Below are 20752 nucleotides of genomic sequence, written 5' to 3'. Positions count from 1 at the left end.
ATTGTTTTACAGTAAAATAAAAAAACCTAACAGTATGTAAAGTAGTTAAAATTAGTAGAAGTTAATATCACCTGACCTTTTAAATGCTGGTATCTTTAATGCTTCACTGATAATAATCCAATAAAAGTGTGATATAGGGTATACCTAATAATAAAAAAGACTAACAGGGGTAATGAGTATAATAATGAGTACTTTTATCAGTATTACCATCATGTATAACTTAATTCATTACTCTATTTGAATCAGTTAAATATGGAGATGATGGCAGCGAGTCATAGATCTTGAACTGAGCAAATCAACAAATTTATTAGGTCATGACGAAAACTCATCCAGGAAAATAAATTATCATCACTAATGATGCTTACTGATGGCAACCTTTTTAATAGGACGAATTGAATGGTTGTGAAGTAAAACTACATTTACATGCACTTATTTTCACTTTAATGATGCAGACCATTACAAGCTCACCCAATATTCATACAATCAACACCAGCAAAATGTTTCCACACAGCATTTAATATCAAAATATTTTCTGTCTTCCTTCTGTTAAATTAAATGTATGTCAAAGTTAAACATGACTGTCTGAGTCTCTCCTTGGATACATACCTGTACAGTTAAGAGGACGGACTGGGAAAAGTGATGTAAAGTGGTGTCAACTAAATTCAAGAGAACATTTTTTCCTAAAATGATCATTTAAAGGTCCTTTAACCGCTTTAAAGGCTGACTTATCTACAGCAAACACCATCTGTTTGTTTATATTTACATTAATAACTTTCTGAACATGTAAAATAATATTTGATTTAAAGATGCATCGGATTTTTTGTCAGAATGTGATTAATAAATTGCAATCAACTAAATGCTCACACACAATACATCACAATACATGCATGCTCAATGAGACACAACATAAATATTCTCTGAGATTAACAGTGCTTTTTCTCACTATAGCAGGGGCTGAATAAGAAATCCAAGTAGTACAACCCCAGCATACAATACATTATATACAGTGTCTACAAATGCAACCTTTAAGCAACTTTAAAGTAACAGTTGGCAATTTTTGGAATACTGGAATCCAATTCATGACAACAACCTTTTTTAACATGACATTGCAAAAAAGTTCATTATACAGACATATATTATTTTGACCAAAGAAAATCATTTTTCTCAGTTTTCAAGCATTTTGTTGCTCTGCTGCTTCATCTCTTGGTCTGCGTGTTCAGGTACTTTGCCACACACTTGTAGGCACAGAGGACCTCTTCGTCTTGTGGGCAGGTGTAACGAAACTCATCTTGTTTGTAGGCATTATCCAGGTAACGAGTCAGACCTTTCAGCTGTGGCGGGATGGCAAAGTCACGATACTTCTTACACACCACCTGGGGGGAAGAGGGATATTTAGATCGCTTTATTAGCAAAGAGACGTCAGAACAATAAAAAAAAAACACCTCCCCACCACTGAGATAAAATTGGTAAATCTCATAATGAGCAGAAACTACACTGAGTACTCTGAGCTCTGCTCACCTTGACAATGTTGAGTTTAGGAAGCAAGTTGCAGTCTGCCAAGGTGAGGGTGTCACCATCCAGGTAGCGGCGTGTAGACTCAGTGATATTCGGGTTCTGGTCCAGCTCATGAGGAAGAGGCGTCGACAGGTATCTGTCCAGCTTCACCAGTGTATGAAGAAAATTCTTCTCCAGCACTGAAAGACAAAAAGGTGTGACAGGCTCCATCGTGTAGCGATATATAGAGCAGAAATGACTCTCAGTTCAGTTGGAAATGTACAATTTAGTTCCCTTACTGTCATTTAATCCAGAATTGGGATTCTTTATGTACGCTGAGAACCTTCGGAAGATGTCTTCTCCAGCACCATTGGACTCTTTGTATCGACAGCACAATTTTGGATATCTGCCATTGTTGGAATAAAAAAGTGAAAAATGAAAAATACTTGACAGAAAACTATATTTAACTATCAGCCTGTGTCTTTGAATGTCTCTGGGATGAGGTCTACTTACTCTGGCGGGGCGAGGGTCTCCTCCAGGAACTCCTCAATCTTGTTCGTGTCTGTTCTGACTTCCTTGTTGTAGACGAGGAAGGGAGGCTGAGAGCCTGGAGCCAAATCCTTCAACACATCGGGTGCCCTACAAGGGTTTCAAGGCTCAGTGTTAGGAATTCACACCACTGTTTCATTGTGACTTCTCTGCACTGGCTACCTGCATCTTGTATGACTGCATTCAGAGCCTTCAAATGCATCCATAGCACTGCTGTTTCTCATCCTCAGCTCAACTAGAGCCTACTCTTTCAAATTATTAATAATTATCTGAGGATACCTGCAGACAATAGACAACTTTGAGCTTTACTGCCTGAGAAGATCTTGATTGTCTTGTTTATTTATTGTCTATTCTATAGCATCTTTTATATCAGAACTAGAGTTTATTTAATTTTTTTTTTTTAAAGAGCAAAAAACTTGTTTGTAGTTAGCTTGTGATAGACGGTGACAGACAGATGGTTTAGTGCTAACTAGCAAATGTTAGTGTAAGTTAAGAGTAATGACTAGTAAACATGGTCAACATTTTATTGTCCAAACAGCATGCTACCATGTGGACGTTGAGCATTTGGCAAGCTAGCCTCACAGCACCTCTAGCATGGCTTGTTGAATCTGTAAACAAGACTGGGCAGAGCAATAGCTATATGAGTATAGGCTACAGATTATACCAGCCTCAGTGGAACAGTGTGGTTATATCTGGACTTTAGATTGAATGTAGTTAGTCTGCAAATAAAGCAGAAAACACCTTTAGTACACGTGTAAACAGATACCTGACCAAGAATAACCAATAAGGCATACTGAGTAGCATTTGCTTTGAGTCCAAATACCAGACACTTCCAAATCAGAATCAGAATCAGAAATACTTTATTGATCCCCGAGGGGAAATTGCTTGCGTTACAGCTGCTCCCATTCAAAAGTCCTCCATAATACTGCCAAGGATTTCTTTTCCAAATAGTTTCTAAGGGCAAATGAACACTAATGAAATATAGTTCAATTACCTCAAATACTGAAGTGTTTAGTTTTGCTGCAACTACATCTGAAATGGTATTTCATTACATTAAACCACAAGTTGTGTATGTTAAAGGAGGCATATTGTGCTCATTTTCAAGCTCATTATTTCATTTTGGGTTACAACTAGAATAGGTTTATGTGCTATTGTGCTCAAAAAACACATCGGTTTTCTCATGCTGCCCAGTGCTGCAGGAATGTATTCCCCCTCTGTCTGAAACACTCTGGTATAGCTCCTGTCCCCCCCTCCCTCCTGAATACCCAGTCTATTCTGATTGGTCAGCTCACACACTCCTGAGCTTCCAGTTAGATGTCAAGAAGTCACGGAATTAAAGGCGGGATTAATGACAAGGTGTTTCAGGGAGAGAGGAGCTTCGGTTGGCGCGGCCTTTGGGTTTTTTTAACTTTTAAGACCTGTCACATGAACAGGGACCTATTCAACACACTGAAGGAGAGCATAATAAGTCTCTTTAAATTGCTGTCAGTCTCAAAGATAAGACCATTAACTTAACGGAAAAAGAAACAAAATGTGCTCTGACCTCGCCATGTCCACAGTGTGGACGGTGAAGTTGGACCCTTTTAACCAAAGAATCATGAAGATCCTCTGACAGAAAGGGCAGTTGCCCACACTCTCAGCATCACCGCTGGCCTGAAAGACAAACAGACATTCCCCTATAAACACACACACACCTTTCATTGCTTCAATCATTGACATTAAAACAAAATAGGCAAAAAAAAGTCTTCAAAATGGTGAACTGTTGATATTGTAGACTCTGGTAATCAGTAATCTATACGATCAAAGCAGGAATACCTGCGCAGGTATTCTTGTCAAGCCTGCTCTGCTCTGACAGTCAAAACCCATCGCTGAGGAATTTCAACCACACTTAAATACTGTTTGGTGCCTCTGCTATATCATATATTTTCTGCTACAGCTTGATTACATTGAGTCACCGGTGTGTGTGGAAACAATGGCATTTTTTATAGGGCAGGACACAGGTTTCAAAACTGGACAGTCCTCTTTTCAGTTTCTACCGTTCTCTAAAGGTTTCACACTGACACTGAGACCTATCGGAAATAAAATGAATCAAGAAAGTAGCTAAAAAATACTAAAATAGACACTTGGATGTGGTCTGTTTTTTTCAAAGACGTAGGGCTGCTAAAGAAACAGCCAGCTAAGATTAAAATAGGAAACTACTGATTTAGTTTTATATTCGTTGAAATAACTGCACACTAACTGAATGTTAGGTATGTTTGCTGCTGCAATAACAAAAAATAATTCATCTTTCGATTGGTTGGGAATGATTACACATAATATGAACTATCGCTTTTAAAATATTCTGCATTTATCCTGTGTTATACACATCTGGAGTGTGGATTTTTTGCAAACACAACAGATCACAATTATTCTAGATCCTACCTTAACGAAGAGGTCAATCTTGGGGCCCTCAGCCATCGCTGTCTCTTTCTCTCTGCCTTGCAGTGTCCACCTGTCTCAACTGGATCCACAAAACGCTTTGATTCTGTCGCTGTCGATGCAAAGACAAGTCAGAGATTTTCTGAGATTCTGTGACTATGATCTCATTCTTTCACTCACACGCCTGAAACTGACACCTGTACTCACACTGGTAGTCACAGTCAGCACCAGATGCAAGATGCAAGAGCAATGCTTTTTCTTCTCTCCACCAGTATTTTCAAATAATTCCAGTGCTTCAGCTCTCCCTCTGCTGCCTCTTTTCTCTTCTCTGCTCTGCCTGTGTTTTGGGTTTGTCTGTCACCACACCTCGAGCCCTGAGAGGCAGCCCACACCCCCTCCGGACTTACCAGTCCGACCAGCAATTCTGGATCTGTCTCTTTTCCCCTGTGTGCGCTCTGTCTCTGTCTCTGTCTCTGTCTCTTCCTACCAACCAGTATATGTTCAGTGTACATGCAGGTGCAGTATGAAGTTGCCTTGTAACCAGAAGGTGAAGCGTGTTTCCTGTGGTTACAAGTTTGTTTATATAGTGAAGTGCAGGCAGTTTTTAATAGCTGAAGAAGTTGATATCATACAATTATCAGCTTAGAGACAAATAAAAATAGAGCCGGGGAATTTTTACAGCGTAGTTGATTATGTAAGAAGCAGCTGCCAGAGTAAATGTTTGTAATGTATGTTTCTGCAATCCACAGATATGTTGAGACTTTACATTTCTTCATGTTGTCATGTTTCTTAAAGATGTTGTGACAACACTGTGCTTATGTTCTGGTTAGGTTTAGGCACATAAACCACTTGGTTAGGGTTAGGTAGAGGTCACGTTAAGGCTTACCTGGTTCTGTCACGGCTGGATGTCTCCTGTGCTTGAGGTTCTGGTCTAGTGGTTGGCAATGCACCACCATTCCCTTCACCTCATGACATGAAAGCCAGCTCATATACATGTTATGTGAACATGATATGGCAGGTTGATTTCATACATATGACAAATTTAAACATATCCATGGTTTGCGCAAATAAAATATGCAAACATTTTATTCTGGCGACCATAACAAGACCGAATGTATTTCCTTCAATTACTTAATTTAATGGGTTTGTACTCTATATAAGTACTTGGACATCAGAGCATTTCAAATATGCTGTATGTAATTGTTGAACATCTCATTCAGGGCATAATCATAGGCTGCTATAAAGCCTCCCCTCTTCTGATTTCCAGCTTTATAAAGAATTTTTGGAAACCAAAAAAAATAAATAATCTAGAGCAGGGCTGCCCAGGTTTGGCCCCCACCATAAGGTTTGATTTGGCCCAGCAGATGTTTCCAATGGAATTATTAGATAAATAGGTTTATGCAAATGTAAATATCCATGACCCCAGCATGGCAGGCAGAGCAACGCTTTGCACAGGAAGTCAGACAGTTAAGCAGTTTGTTGTTTTTCACAGCAAACTCTGAAATCCATGTCCTCATGCTTTGGGAAATTGTCTCTGAAACAGAAAATAGGCCTTCCCGAAACTATCGACACAAAGTTGGAATCGCAATGTTTCCACATTGTATGATGTTCCAGTAAGATCTTCCTTAACTGGAAGGAAGAGGCCAAACAATGAAAACAAAACCAATCAGAAACAGTATGTTTCTGCATACTTTTGGCCATACGGTATATTTCCTTCTCATGTCAGAAAGAACTTAATAAGTCCAAATTAAAGTATCCAAAATAATTTGTATATATTTTGATGTTTGTGGTGGATATATCGCTGCAGCTAAATGAGAAAACAGATCCACCTTTGTCTCTCTGTATCTTGTCAATGGTGCCTCTGTATTTTGGTGTCTTCCTGTCAGTTTGATGTGTTTGTTTTGCCTCATCCGCCAGCCAACCGCAAGTTGTCGATCAGCATTCAAGGCGGCCAGAAAATGCTCTCATGCAGCAGGTATTTACTTAGGTTTCACCGAGGTTTCTATAATTGGAGAGAGGAGGGTGAAACACCCCCCAAGGAAGCAAGCTGACATAAAAAGAAAGAGGCTGCGACCAGAGAACAGTGAGATAAAGCCAGACAGAACTGTGTCTCTTCATGGGCGAGGGCGCATGAGAGGAAACACGAGGGTGTGAATGTCAGTCATACATGACTCTGTGACGTGGAATCCACAAAGTGCAGTCATATATTGTACAAGGTTAATCTGAGTAATTGAATTAATCGTTTAAAGCGTGTTCTGACAGCCCTGGTAACTGTTTCTTTGTTATGTTGTTTGTGAATAAAGCCAACAGATGATCTAATCATCTTTTTTTCTTTCTAATCAAGAAAATCTGCCACTCACAGCCCTAAGAAGCCTCCTCGCTCTTTGCAATCATGATGGTATGACAGGCATCTGGTGTTTTTCTCCACCTCAATTTGTCCAGAAAAATCCAGAAACAAAATAATGAGTGTTAACAAAATGATGAAATGTGTATTGTTGTACTGTGTAACACAAGAAATATAGCACTTCACTTTTGTTCTAGCAGCTTAAAATAACATCAGATCATGTTTTTAATGATTAAAGGATTTTTTTATTCATTACACGCACACCACAGGATGTACGGTGAAATGAAAAGCAACAAGCTTAACAAGACTGTGCAGAAGACACTAGAATAATGAATATGTAATTTGAAGACAACACAGAGTAAGTGATGTAAAACGTTTGTTGTTGTTTTTTTATCTCAGAAAGAAAAGTCTTAAAAAAGATTTCCTGAATGGATTTCAGAAACATCAAGCAGGAAACTTTTTTATTTTTCATATAAAAAAAATAAACATAAGCATTGCAGGAGAAAACAAAAATGTCTGTGTAGTTTATAAGATTTTGCATGCTATGTCTGGTTTCATCAACTTAACTACTGCTAAGTTAGAGGTGCAGTCAGGGGGGACTGCACAATCCCACTCAGAAAATCTGCATTCAGCCAGGCTGTCTTTTCATTCAGGGCATTACGTCAATGTAACTGGGCACCACAATCAATGAGAGAGTTCCCATCATATCACTCATTTAAGTGTGATGCCAAGAAATGGCTTGTTGACACCCAACAATGTGGACACAGATGCTATTTTTATCCACCTATAACCATCTGATAATATATTTTGCCCTCTCATGTTATTTAACTGTATTATATATGTTTTTATTATCACAATGTAGTATTTTGTACTGTACATGTTGTATGGTGTGGAATAAACTGCACAGAAAGGTATATTTATTTCTGTGTTTCAAAGACAAATAATTAAATTATAATGTACTTGTTTTCCCCTTATTATTTATTTTCTACTAAAATTGGAGATTCCTGAACAAACCACACTTGAAGCAGTAATCCAACCTTGTCAGACTTAATCTGTGCAACACTCCCCTCGTGTGGTCTTTTTGTATACCAACATAAATGTCACTATGTAACGACAAACTTGACATCAATTTAAGCTGTAGATTTGGATGGGGTATAATTTTGTTAGCAATTTAGATAATGTAATTCTGTTTCATACTGACATCTCTGTTCTGGTGTTCAGAAGATGTCTTGGAATTAAAAAAGAACAACAACCTAGGAAACTTCCTTAACAGTAATAGAGCGAAGACCACATGAGGTGTCATTTATGACTCATAAGAGGTCTTTTCTCTGTCGGAAATGATTTGGTTTTCCGTTTACCAGGAATGAGTCATTTATCTGATTTTTCTGCAAACAAAGCAGTTTCTGCAAACCACCAATACATTTTTTTTTTTCCATTTATTCATATAAATGTTTCTGCAATATGTGTCATATCTGGCAGTTTGAGATGGCCTTTCAACATTTGTAAACGGGACACGACCGGATATTTTAATGGCCATGTTTTTTGTAGCATGTAAGTGGCCACAAAATAGAATATTTTTGACAAAACAGGATCTTTTCCTAACCATGTTGTTTTTGTGCCTTGACCTAAACTAGCAGACCAAAAGCTTGGTTTCCACAACATCAAATGGAAAATTAAACGTAAAGAAACATACATTTTCAACATACATACACCCGACTGTGGTTTGCAGACACTGCCAACATTTATACTAGCAATTGAATTGTACAAAACTGTTGCCTCTGCGCTGATTGACACAAATTTATCACAGTGTTTTCCGTTCTACAGACAAAATAACAGATTCTTGATGGGTGGAAGATTTCATATTTATGAGATCTTGTTTTAGTGCAATTAAGTCCAATTTTACAACATTAAAAGAATAAAAGAGAGCACAATCAACCACAGAAACTAAGCAGAGACTAAGCATGCATACAGTCATTAGAACAGACCATTTTCCCATTCAGTTGAGTGCCTTTGCCACATTTGAATTATTTATCTGCACATCAAGTGCATCTGTATCTCTTTCTAGTCAAGTCAAATTTCCTCCTCCCAAACTTCTTCTTCTAACCACATCAGCATTGAATCACTTCTGTGCAGTTATCCAAAACATCACAACACCCAATGACTCACTGCTGTGATCACCCTTGAGTAACCCCCATTTCAATTCTGCAGTATGCCTGCACTTCCTCTTTTCCCATCAGTGCACACATGCAGCAAACACTTCTTGATTATGATCAGTTGTTCTTGCAAAGTGCTGCCAAGGACAGAAAGAATTGTAGCGTCAGATTGACCAGAACGCCGGAATTGAAGAGGATGTGGGACAAGAGAGGGTGGGAGCATCTAACACGATGCTGAGCACAAATCATATGCAAGACTCTTTCACAGTGCCACACCTCAGCTTCCTTAAAAGGGGCTGAGTTTCTGGTTTTTAAACTATTCAAGCTCATCATCAGGTTCCAACCAGCAGTGACCAAAAATGGTATCTGTGGTGACTGAGAGGGGAGAACAAAGGACTCAACTTGTGATCAGGTTAGTGGAGAAAGATTTGTTTCAAGTATCTCTGGTCAATGTGGTCTGACTTCTGCAATGTGTTGTTTGATTTCTCTGTGGAAAGAGGTGCAAAATATGTGTGTTGGTTTGTATTTGTACTTGGTCTGCTGTGACGGAATTGATATATACAGGGTTGAAAGTAGATTTGCATGGCCTTGGCACCTCGGCAACGGTCTACAACAGCCAGGGAGAGAGCAACAGTACCACAGTGCCAATCTTTCACCACATCCTGTTGAGAGTTCATCTTGAAGTTTCGACTGTAGAGGCACACTTACAAATTAATTATTTGAATCAAATCCATCATATCTGGAGGCTCTTGTGTCAACTCATAAAGAGTTCACTTTAATCAAAGCTTTACTGAAATTCTTCAAAATAACAACATAGAAAAAATGAATCTGATGAAAGTCTTGTAAGAAATTCTTTGTTCATGATTTTGCTTATATGCATGGGTTAACATCTGGAATATGCTGACATTTGACCCCAAATACAAACGAAGACCCTTCAGGTCCGGGAAGACCAGCACTTCTGTGTATGCAGTCTTCATGTGCCTCACCCACTGTACATTGCAAAAAAATGTGTGTGTGTGTTAGCCTGAAAGAGAAGAGAGAAAGACTGTATGGGCATATGTAAATCCTCCAGAAACTACTTTTTCTCATTATGTAATGAATTACTTTAAAGTAAAGATTTAAGTGTCAAAACAAGGGAAACAAAGTCAGCTCTTGTTTTCTCACCAGCTTGTTTTATGTTATCAGATGACAGGTGCAGGTTGGTGAAGTTCTATTTTACACTTTCTATTTATTGATGTGGTTTGAGCTGTGGTGCTGCTGTTCTGTGAGGTGTGATACATGATATATAGCCACAATTGCACAAAAAGCCAATTTCATGGAAGAATAGAGGGGACAAATCCATTTCAATGAAAGGGGTGAAATTATGTAATCAAATCAATTTAATCTATACAGCTCAAAATCACAATCACATTGCCTCGAAACGACATCCTTCATCCTTAGACCCTCTGTTCCAGTGAGGAAAAACAACAAAACAACAAAATCACAGTTTACAAATGTAATTGACGGAATATTTGATACAAATAAATTATACAAAATATATCAGAATTGCTTTTATTGCCAAGCAAGTTTACACATACAAGGACTTTGCTGTGGGCTGTAGGTGCAAAACACCAAACAATACTGAAATTACTTCAAAGACATAATAAAACTATAAATTAAAGTATTATTAATATAAATAAAGTTTGACCGATTTTGAAGTAGGTGAAGACTGTCGGAATTGTCCAGTATTGCAAAAAGTTTGACCTAGATTGTGCAATGTCGCAGTAGATACTCATATTGCAATGTGCAAATGACTGAGCTGGCCGAGGCATCGCCAAATGGTGCCCGTGTCACACCACCTCCACTCCACCGTGGCGACCTGGAAGAAGACACAAGATAATTAGCTCGATATTGTTGCTGTATGTTTATCTTGTAGCACATAGTTTGAGGAATAACAGCAGCAGGTCTTCCTAAGTGCCTGAGAGCAAATAAATGACTTATTGATGCAGAAACACTAGCTTGCAGTCTTAAGGGAGCATTACTGGGTGTTAATATTGAAAGTAATATTAAAGCAACATGATGTAGAAAATAGTGCAATACCACTGTCCTAAATACAAATCCCAGGTCTGCAACAATTTGTCAGACATAATGTAATGTAGAAAATGTTATTTTCTACAGGTTTCCACGGGTTTGTGCAAATGTTGAAATAATAAATATGTCTAACAGTATCTGTTTCTTCTTGTTTTATTGCTATGTGCGCTTACTTTTTCTTTTCTGCAGGAGAAGAAAAAGTAAATGCGTTTGCCACGTCCTGTGAGTGTCTTCATCAGTTCCTTGTTTGTACACGAGTCACTTGAAGGGCTATTTCCTTATGTTGTACAAAATGAAACCCTGTAGTTTCAGGTCTGTTTCACAATTGACCTTTAAGTTTTTTTAATAATATCCCCTTCCAAGAGGAAATACATAGAGAGAGAATTAAAAATGCAAAAGGATTTTCTTTCTATTACTATATCATTACATTTTAATTTTATAGATGCAAATATATCTTACTAATCATCAACCATAATGCATCAGGACACTAATTCTACCAGCAAATGATCCATTATTCACCTTGTGTCCTCTGAGCAATTGTTTCATTATTTTCTATCTCTCCTTACAAACTAGCAGCATTTCATGGACTGGCAGTACACACAACTTTCTCTTAATGCTTTCTTTCTTTTTGTCCATATAGAAAAAAGGAAGCTTCAAAAGACTTTTTGTTGAGCAGAAACATGTCATGGTGTATGATCTGAGAGGGTGGTGAAGACTCTTCTACTGGGTGTCACAGCCTGAGTTGGAGTACCTGATGGTGAGTTCTTATTACATTCATGGTCCATATGCAGAATGTTACAGTCTGACATAGCAGACGTTCACTTATTTTACTATAGTTTTAGTAATTTACTTCCGTTGCTTTCTGTTCGTTAAGCGTTGTTGGTCAGTTACAGGCATTTGTCTGCACAGATGCTAGAGCAAAATCTGCAAGCTGCTGTTTTCATCCGTCTGCATTACTGTCACAACAACCACACCCTAAGAATCCCCCTTTGAAATGCTGTCTTATCTTTTCTGTTTACGTACAGTATGTCAGTATAAAGTAAGCGTGAGTTGTTTTCTCACTGTCTGTGTGCCGCCTGTAGAAACCTTTACAATTTAGATGAAAACTTGACATGAAATGAAGGGTTTTTCTTTTCATGTATTAATAAAGCCCAAGTTTGTCTCATGGCTCAGTTTTTATCTCAAAGGTTGGAAAAAAAATATTATGGACAAATTAAGAATAATTATAGAATTATATAATAATGAGTTTTATTTGCAATATTGTCTCTTAAGTGTAACATTAGAGCCAAACAAAAGGTCATTTTCCATTAAAAAAAGGAAATCTGAGTCATATCATTAAGTTAAATGTTGAGATGAATGCAGAGGACTTTGAACAGAATTTAACCTTTAATACTTGGTATTGTAAATTGTGCTAAATTCTTAATTGGTTCAATCCACATGGACCATCTCTAAGAACTATATAGTGATTTATTGTCTTGTTTAGACATGATAGTTGACATGTATGCTGCAAGACTTTTACATTTTTTTATATAAGTCAACCAATTGAAATGAACTGTAAACTGACCTGTTGATGGTGTCTATTGTTAAAGGACCTTTCCAAATTATAGCTACATTACCAAAAATCATGTATATTTTAAATTTTTGATAACTGTTGGCCATTAATTCCTGTGCAAAATTTCTGGGGGTTACTTTATGCCTCTGGTTGACAGTAGAGAGATGACATGAGATGAGGGAAGAGAGATGAGGGAATAACATGCAACAAAGATCTGCAGTGCTTTAACCCCAGTGCCACCAGTTCTAAAGAATACATTCATGGCCATGTTGCTCTGACATGTTTCTACAGTAGCCCAGAACAGACAAACCAAATAATAACTCTAGACTCAGGTGAGAGGAGGGATGTTCAGTCGGTAACAATCTTCAACCAGACCACTAAATACTTCTAAATCCTACACTCTCATTGCTTCTCCATAATTCTACTTCTTCATTCTCTTTTGTGACAGGGGTGTCATAACACTAAAAAGAGTGTCCTCAGCACAATGAAGATGGGCTTCGTCATCTCCTTTCTCTGTATTTTATCACTGTGTCTTCTCAATGGATGGCAGACAAAAATCCAGCCCATAAACCCCTCTAGCTTCTCTAACAGGAGCAGCAGCAGAGATGTAACCATCCTGCTTTGGAACTGGCCCTTCGGCAGGTCATTCAGCCTGAGTGGTGACGTGTGCTGGGACCTCTACCATATACCTCGCTGTAGACTGGTGGACCAGCACTCCATGTTCCCTTCAGCTGATGTGGTGGTGTTTCACAACAGAGAGCTGGTTAAGGGCCAAAAGCTGCCCTTTGACCTCCCACGGCCGCAAGGCCAAAGGTGGGCCTGGATGTCCCTCGAGGCTCCTGTCTACAATGGAAACTTGGGGAAGTATGCAAACTTCTTCAACATGACCATAACCTACAGGAGGGACTCTGATATCACTATACCCTATGGCCAGCTGCTACCAAAGGCAGCTGAAGAACATCTGGTGGACGACGTCCCTCTGAATAAGAGCCTTCTGGTCTGTTGGGTAGTCAGCAACTACAGGAGCGAGCACAAGAGAAGCCAAGTGTACAAAGAGCTCAGTGCTGTAGTTCCTGTGAAGGTTTACGGTCGCTGGACAAAGACACCCCTCCCCTCTACAGCACTCCTACCTACAATCTCTGGCTGCTACTTCTATTTAGCTTTTGAGAACTCACTCAGCAAAGACTACATCACAGAGAAGCTGTGGAGGAATGCTTACCAAGGCGGGGCGGTTCCTGTCGTCATGGGAGCGCCGTTAGGTGATTACAAAGCTGTGCTTCCTCCTAATTCTTTCATCCATGTTGACGAGTTTGCATCTGTAAAAGACTTGGGAGAGTATCTACAACAGCTTGCAGAGGACAAGAAACGCTACAGTGAATATTTCACCTGGAAACAACAGTGGAAGGTGAAGTTGTACACAGACTGGAGAGAGAGACTGTGTAAGATCTGCTCACAGTACAACAGTTTACCTCAGCAGAAAGTTTACTCGGACCTAGAGGCCTGGGTCAATAACACTTAGGCTTGCATAGTTGTGGTTAATTTTTCCCTGATATTTTATCACATAAATAAATTTGACCATTATGACCTTATATTTTGCATCAGGACTTAAAGGAGACATATCATGCTCATTTTCAGCTTCATAATTCTATTTTGGGTGACTACTTGAAAGGGTTTACATGCCTTAATGCTCAAAAACACATCTTTTACCTCCTGTCTCTTTAAGCCCCTCCCTTCCAAAAACCTGGCCTGCTCTGATTGGTCAGTTTACACATGCCTGACACAGCACCACCACCAACAACAGAGCAGCTGTGCTAAATCAACTCTAATTTAATCAAGTGGCAAACTACCATTAAAATACGCACATTTTTCGCATGGTGAGGTACTGTGATGTCACAAAGTAACAGAATTAAAGGCAGTACTACTGATGAGGCGTTTCAGAAGCAGTGTTTTCTGTGGGAAAGAGGAGCTTAGGTTGGTCTGGACTTTGGCCTTTTTAACTTTCAAGATCTTTTACATGCACAAAGAACCTTTATAAAACACTGAAGGAAAATAAAAAAAATAAAATGGTTAAAATGAAATAGGTAAAATCAGCCAACTGCATGTCAAAGCACAAAAGTTACAGATAACTTTAAGACGCAATAGAAGAAATGCTGTCTTTGGTTCTATGGTAAATGCTTTGTTACGTTGTCCTTGAAACTAAAGGCACAGGATTCCAATAAACATGAAAACTTGAGCAAGAAATGACAGCCCCGAGCCTGATGCAACGCCACACTGCTGCAATGGATGCATCAGTGCTGAATGTAATGAAGCAATGGTCTAAAAATGTAGCCTATCCTATAAATGTTAGCATTCTTACAATTCCATAATGCTGCACCGTTCACAGTTAAGAACTCTGTTTAATGTTTTGATATACAATAGCATATTTTTGTTTTGGTGTAATTTTTTGTGCAGTGTATTTGGTTTTCAAAATGTTTAAGACTATCCGTTCAGAGTTTTGGGTGATAAATTGTGACTTGTGTTCATGCTCCCTTACCAATAAAAACAATGGTTTGCTAAAAAAAAAAACTGCCAACGAGTGTCACTGCAGGGACGCCCCAAAAATACTTGTGATCTTAGAAAAAAGATCAACTTCCTCAAACCAATGAAAAACAGGAGGTATGATAGGGAGTGAGTCAGTTTGATAAGGTTCCTTTTCAAGAGCAAAGAAACTATCATTTATGTTCCTCAGCTGATACACAAGAAAACCACATATAGTTGCACATCAGAAGCAACGAAATATAGGGGTCAACCTGCTACCAGACTGCACAACAAAAGAGAACTTACTGTTTTTGGTGGTAAAAGTTGCAAAACTTTTACTGGCAAAATGAAGCAACTTCAAAAGTTTGCACATATATCTCAACACATGGTTCAACAGTTTCAACATAAAAAGTCAGTTTTACTTAATATATACAGAGATAGATTTAACAGTTTAGCCAGCATGTCAGTAATATAAAGTGTCATCCTTTAACAAGCCGTTATGCAATATGCAATATGTAAAAACTGGCAACCTAGCTGTTTAGCAAGCTCCCTGAATATAGAAAAATCACACATAGATGTCGTAACTTCACTGGCAAGATTTTGTTGATAATTGCAGTGAAGTCTTGATCGTTTTCAACGCAAGTTCTTTAGCGCCTTTAAGAAAATCTGTCACATTAAAAACTACTGCTTGGAGTCTGATAGTTTAAAATTGCACTCACATTGATAAATATGTCAGTAAAATTGTTCACAAGGCAAGATTATCTTATCGTTCACACTAAAGGCTGATATTGCTGATAGTGTTTTATTGACAATGCATAAGCTTGGTCTCGCCAATTGTCTGTGGTCATCTAAAAAGGACTGCTATGTCATATGAGGTGTAGTAAAAAAAAACTACATTTAAAAAGGGTAAGTCCACCAGTTTTACACATTAAAGTGCTTGCAGGTTAGGGAAGACCACTGCATATGTGAAAAAAGGAGTATCAAGCCTTTTGTGGCTCCAGATGAAGCGGCATGTAATCCGATCAATTGCCTCCAGTGATGTCACTCAGTGGCTTAGTTGCATTGTGGGTAATGTAGTTGCCATGTTTTGAAAAAAGGAGACCGTGTGGAATAAAAAGGTGACATCTCTGGTTCATCTGTATTCATTTGGAACATTTGTCCAACAGTCCAGAGGAGACCCATGTTAACCACATATGCTGCTTTTCAAAACCTAGTGCCTACATTACCCACAATGCAATTTAGCAGCTTCCTCTTGGGCCACAAAAGGTTTTAAACTACATTTTTCACATATACAGTTGTACTCCCCAAGACCTGTAAGTACACATTATGCAAAATTAGTGGAGTTGCCCTTTAATGTCTTTATCTCTATAACGGACTTGAGTCAAAATGAAACCACACCACCAGACATGAGAAATTCTTCACCCAAACTTTAAGTATCGAGTGTTACTCAACATGTCATGAACATTAAAACCCTTTACAATAAAAAATAAAATGGGAGGTATTGACATCGTTTTTTGGCTGTTGTAGCCTCAACCTAACAGCATAATTGATCCGAATCAGGTCAAGCATAACTCACCATCATTCACATGAGACACTGAGAAAACATTGACATCGTGCAATCAGCAGAATTAGCAGCTTAGAGTAACAAATCATTAGTCACACTCCCTCTAAATACTTTAAATCTCACTGTCTCCCATTGAACATAAGAATATTTGCTAAAACATGGTCAATGACAAACAACCACCACAGGGCAAAAATCTGGGGTCTGTATACAAATGGGACATTTAAAAAAAATTCAACATTACAAAAGCAACTTTGTGCAATACCAAAATGGAAAAATACACCTGGGATTAGTGGCAGTACAGTTCAGCTAATGACTAGCTGCTCTGTCCAGATGGGATACAGAAGTATTGCACAAACATTGACAAAACTGACGACGATGAATTCCGTTTAAAAGAAGCTCACACTAAGATTCCCTTGATGATATAGATCTTTTCTCATCTGCGCCACAGAAAACCTCCTCAAGATTTAGTGTAAGTGGAAGGAATACCCTGCTCACATTCACAACTGGACTATTTACACTGTAGCAGCACATTGTTCTACCTCTGCAATGATTAACGCCTATGGAATAACTTACTATGCACTATTCAAGAACACAAAAAGCCACATTTCATCAATATTCAGTTTACATGTTCCTCTTTGTTTAGGTCACCATCTAAAACAGGAACAAGAAACCACTTTGACCCATCTCACTGCTGCACCCAGAAGAGCTCCAACACTTCCAACCTCCCACTGATATGATCGGTCGATCTGGTTCCTGGATGCAGAGGCTTGTTTTCAGCACGAGTTGGGGTTGGACCGAGAGGCTTTGAGAAGGCAATCTGTGGTTCTGTCCGAGATAACCTGAGCATGTTTATCCAGTCAGGTGACTAATCAGTCCGGGGTGCAGGGACTGTTTCAGGATGTCGGGCCGATGCAGCTGGGGCATGTAGAGTGTAGGAGGAGGGGCACCGGGGTAGCCGGAAGCAGGGAAGCCCTGACTGGGAATGGGAGAGGGGGCCATGTTCAGCGGGGACGGGCTCTGCTCGTAGTACTGGCCATCGCACTCCTCGTCTAGAGGCAGGGCCAGGCGCTTTCCTTTCTGTCGCCGGTTGCAGAACCAAACTCGCACCACCTGTCAAGAACGGCATTTGTCTTTTAAAAAAACGTGACAAACTATTCCTTAACAAAAAAGAACCAATTTAGGAGTTTGTACTTACATCTCTTTCCAGACCCAGGTCATCTGAGATGTGCGTGATCTCCTGGGTGTTGGGCTTGGGGCACTTGATAAAGTAAGACTCCAGAGCCGAGCGCACGGCTCCCTCCAGACTGGTCCTCCTCTTTCTTTTTCTGGTGTCCACAAATACCCGCTCGATCTTGTACATCTGAGGAAATCAGAAACACAAAAAGCACAAAAAAGGTAAGACAAATCTGGAGAGAGATATGTGATTGTTGGGTCTCATTCCCAGGTTGTCAAATTCCCAAGTCAGACACGTTGGGTCCAAAATTCTGACCCGAAACGTAGGTTTTTGACGACCTGGAAATTAGACTAATTAACTATATTTCTCCAGAACCAGCTTCCCTACCCTTAAAACTGGGTGACTAATCAAATAGCACAATATTTTTGACCCAATACCTCAATTATGTGGATATAATGACCAAGTTGGTGAAGGAAAGTATCAGAACAGTCTGGTAAGTTCAGAAAATGACAATTTATTTCAATGCAACCTTTGAAACCAGGAAAAGACAACACTTATTCTATATCTTGATGTAACACATCCCAAAATCTACCACTATATCATGAGATATTGTGAAGAATTGAGGTAAAGCTTCAATGTAGGTCTCTTGTGAGCACTAAACAGCTTGATCATGGCCACTAGATGGCATGTTCCACCTCAGAAGAGCAGAGGGCCTTGGTTCAGGTCAGCTCAGCAGGAAGTTAGCTACCAAACAATTCCACGAAGCTTGCTGATCATCTGTTGTCTTGCAAACTAGTTGGCAGATGTCAAGAGTTGCAGACTTACATCCTGGGGATTGTCCGAGGTCTCTGCCTCGTTCAGCCATCTCTGGAGAAGGGGCTTCAGCTTGCACATGTTCTTGAAGCTCAGCTGCAGAGCCTCGAAGCGGCAGATGGTTGTCTGGCTGAACATTTTACCTACACAGAAACACAAAACACTGAATATCAACCGGCGATGAATGGAAGATGGTTGACTTAAAAGCCAATAGACCAACATTTAAGGCGTTTGTTTTAGTCCATGCTGTGAAATCCACAGAATAGATCAGAAGGTCATGAAGTGCGCATCCAAATATCAAAATAGGCAATAGATCTACAAAATATGTCAGAATGACAGCTTCTCAGGTTTGAATGTGGTGTCATGGGTCACAGGTCACAATAGAACTCTGAAGTAAGATGAATATAAACTTACCATAAAGGTTACCCAGGGCAAGGCCAACATCAGCTTGAGTGAAACCCAAGGTTATGCGCTTGTGTTTAAGCTCCTTGGCGAACTGCTCCAGTTCCTCTGTGGACAGATTCTCCTATTGAACACAGCAAATAAACATTTTAGATGGAAACTGTCGTTCAGTCAGATATTCCTCAGATTCCCTCCACGCTGCATCGTGTCTCACAAAAGACAGACAAAATTGGAGGCCTGTTTCAGTGGCTGTTCTTACCTCCTCGGAGTCGCTGCACCCGCCGCTGGACGAGCCGCTGCTCCGCGTGGAGGAGGCCGGGTTCTGCGTCTGCGGCCCGGGGGCAGCCTGGCTCGGGTTCACGCTGAAAAACGCGTTCCCCGGAAGCCCGTTGCTTGGCGGTGAAGGGGACATGGAGGGCGAGGATGCGGATGATGTTGAGGGATTTTGATTGCTGCTGCCGGGTGGGGTGATGTGGGTGATCCCGGGCCAGAATGACGGGTTCCAGGCCGTGGGGTAGAAGACGCCGTGGGGCATGGCGGCGGAGGTTGGGGGAGTTGGGTACTGCTGAATCTTTATCTCCGTTGAGTAGTCATCACCAGTGTCCTTCTCAGTCTTTATTTCTGGCAGCTTGATTTGCTCCCGGGTCTCGGCTATAGGGGGACTCAGGTTGATAGGCTGGGTAGCTGCTGTTACGCCGGGTACCTGGCCGGTGTACTCGGGCGCAGCGAAGGGATACCAGTGCTTGGGTTGCCCAAAATCTCCAGCCTGCGCGTCGGAGCCCCTGTAGTCACAGGCGACAGATGGGAAAGGGAAAAAGGTCTGCGCGGATGCCGGTGTGATGCCACCGTACGCGGTTTTGTTGTAGAAGAGGCTCGGGTCCGGCAGGACGCCGTGAGGAAGCTGGAATGACGCGGCGCTGCCCAAACTCTCATGACCCAAACTCTGGGTGCAAAGGTTGGTCCGGCTGAAGTCATAGGGCCGGCTCTGGCACTCCGGACTCTGCGATCTATCGGACATCTTCCAAACGGTGTGAGAGCGGGTCCAAGATTTAAAAGTAAAAAAAAAAAAAAAAAAAAAAAAAAAAAAAAGTTAGTGGTGACTGCTGGGGCTGCTCATCCGTTCCAAGTTTACGCACGAACCAAAGAGGGATGAGAGAGGAAGAAGAAGCTATCCAGAGGAAGGTCCGCTTTGAGGGAAACTGCGCAAAAATATAGACCTTGCCGTTTTTTGGTGCAACATAACCACCAAATACGCCTGCGGCCTACTCCATGAAGTCCAGTCTGAAACACCAACACTCTCCTCACCTTCAAGCTCAAATGCCCCTGTCCTGCCTCGGCTCCACAGGTTTTCCTAATCACAGCTGCGGGTGTCGCAGATCGCCTTCTCTCCTCGCCCATTGGCTGGCGCAGACAATTGCGCACAGCTGATGGTGAATTTGTGAATGACCTTGATTCCTCACCAAAGTAGTGGGCGTGTTTTGACATCAACTTTGAGCCATTTTGGCCGCAATACCTTCTCAGATCCCTGCTTTTTAAGGCGAATGAAACTAATTACGCGCAATCCAGAATCACCACCGTGGAAAAATATCAACAATCCAACAGTTTGAATTCACTTGGAGAAGCATATTTACATTGCTAAACAGGCACGGGCCGCTGCTCCTGTAAATACATATTGTAGCCTCACACTGTAAGTTGCGCACCT

At 40.3% G+C, this 20752-nt stretch overlaps 3 protein-coding genes across 7 annotated transcripts; 1 reads left to right on the top strand and 2 right to left on the bottom strand.

Annotated features, from left to right (window-relative positions):
* Positions 1-355: 355 nt before the first annotated feature.
* On the bottom strand, positions 356-4775 carry clic3 (chloride intracellular channel 3). The gene is made up of 7 exons (XM_084382681.1): positions 4669-4775; positions 4465-4573; positions 3587-3696; positions 2008-2133; positions 1794-1900; positions 1519-1694; positions 356-1373 (listed from the first exon to the last, which is right to left on the bottom strand). Exons 2-7 carry the CDS (start codon positions 4498-4500, stop codon positions 1197-1199), a joined length of 732 nt encoding a protein of 243 aa, XP_084238807.1. The 5' UTR covers positions 4501-4573; positions 4669-4775; the 3' UTR covers positions 356-1196.
* Positions 4776-9145: 4370 nt separating this feature from the next.
* On the top strand, positions 9146-17230 carry fut7 (fucosyltransferase 7 (alpha (1,3) fucosyltransferase)). 4 transcript variants are annotated; one of them, XM_084382490.1, is made up of 4 exons: positions 9146-9370; positions 11218-11250; positions 11669-11785; positions 13029-17230. In XM_084382490.1, exons 3-4 carry the CDS (start codon positions 11783-11785, stop codon positions 14097-14099), a joined length of 1074 nt encoding a protein of 357 aa, XP_084238616.1. In that variant the 5' UTR covers positions 9146-9370; positions 11218-11250; positions 11669-11782; the 3' UTR covers positions 14100-17230. The 4 variants fall into 4 exon arrangements, with proteins under 4 accessions (XP_084238616.1, XP_084238613.1, XP_084238615.1 ...); XM_084382487.1 differs by lacking the exon at positions 11218-11250; XM_084382489.1 differs by having other exon boundaries at positions 11218-11785.
* On the bottom strand, positions 16508-20641 carry pou5f3 (POU domain, class 5, transcription factor 3). 2 transcript variants are annotated; one of them, XM_084382485.1, is made up of 5 exons: positions 19310-20635; positions 19063-19174; positions 18661-18791; positions 17857-18021; positions 16508-17771 (listed from the first exon to the last, which is right to left on the bottom strand). In XM_084382485.1, exons 1-5 carry the CDS (start codon positions 20066-20068, stop codon positions 17511-17513), a joined length of 1428 nt encoding a protein of 475 aa, XP_084238611.1. In that variant the 5' UTR covers positions 20069-20635; the 3' UTR covers positions 16508-17510. The 2 variants fall into 2 exon arrangements, with proteins under 2 accessions (XP_084238611.1, XP_084238612.1); XM_084382486.1 differs by having other exon boundaries at positions 17611-17791; positions 19310-20641.
* Positions 20642-20752: the final 111 nt, after the last annotated feature.

Source organism: Pagrus pagrus (assembly GCF_965226575.1).
Source record: "Pagrus pagrus genome assembly, chromosome: 19".
NCBI lineage: Eukaryota > Metazoa > Chordata > Actinopteri > Spariformes > Sparidae > Pagrus > Pagrus pagrus.
This window is presented reverse-complemented; position numbering and strand designations above follow the sequence as displayed.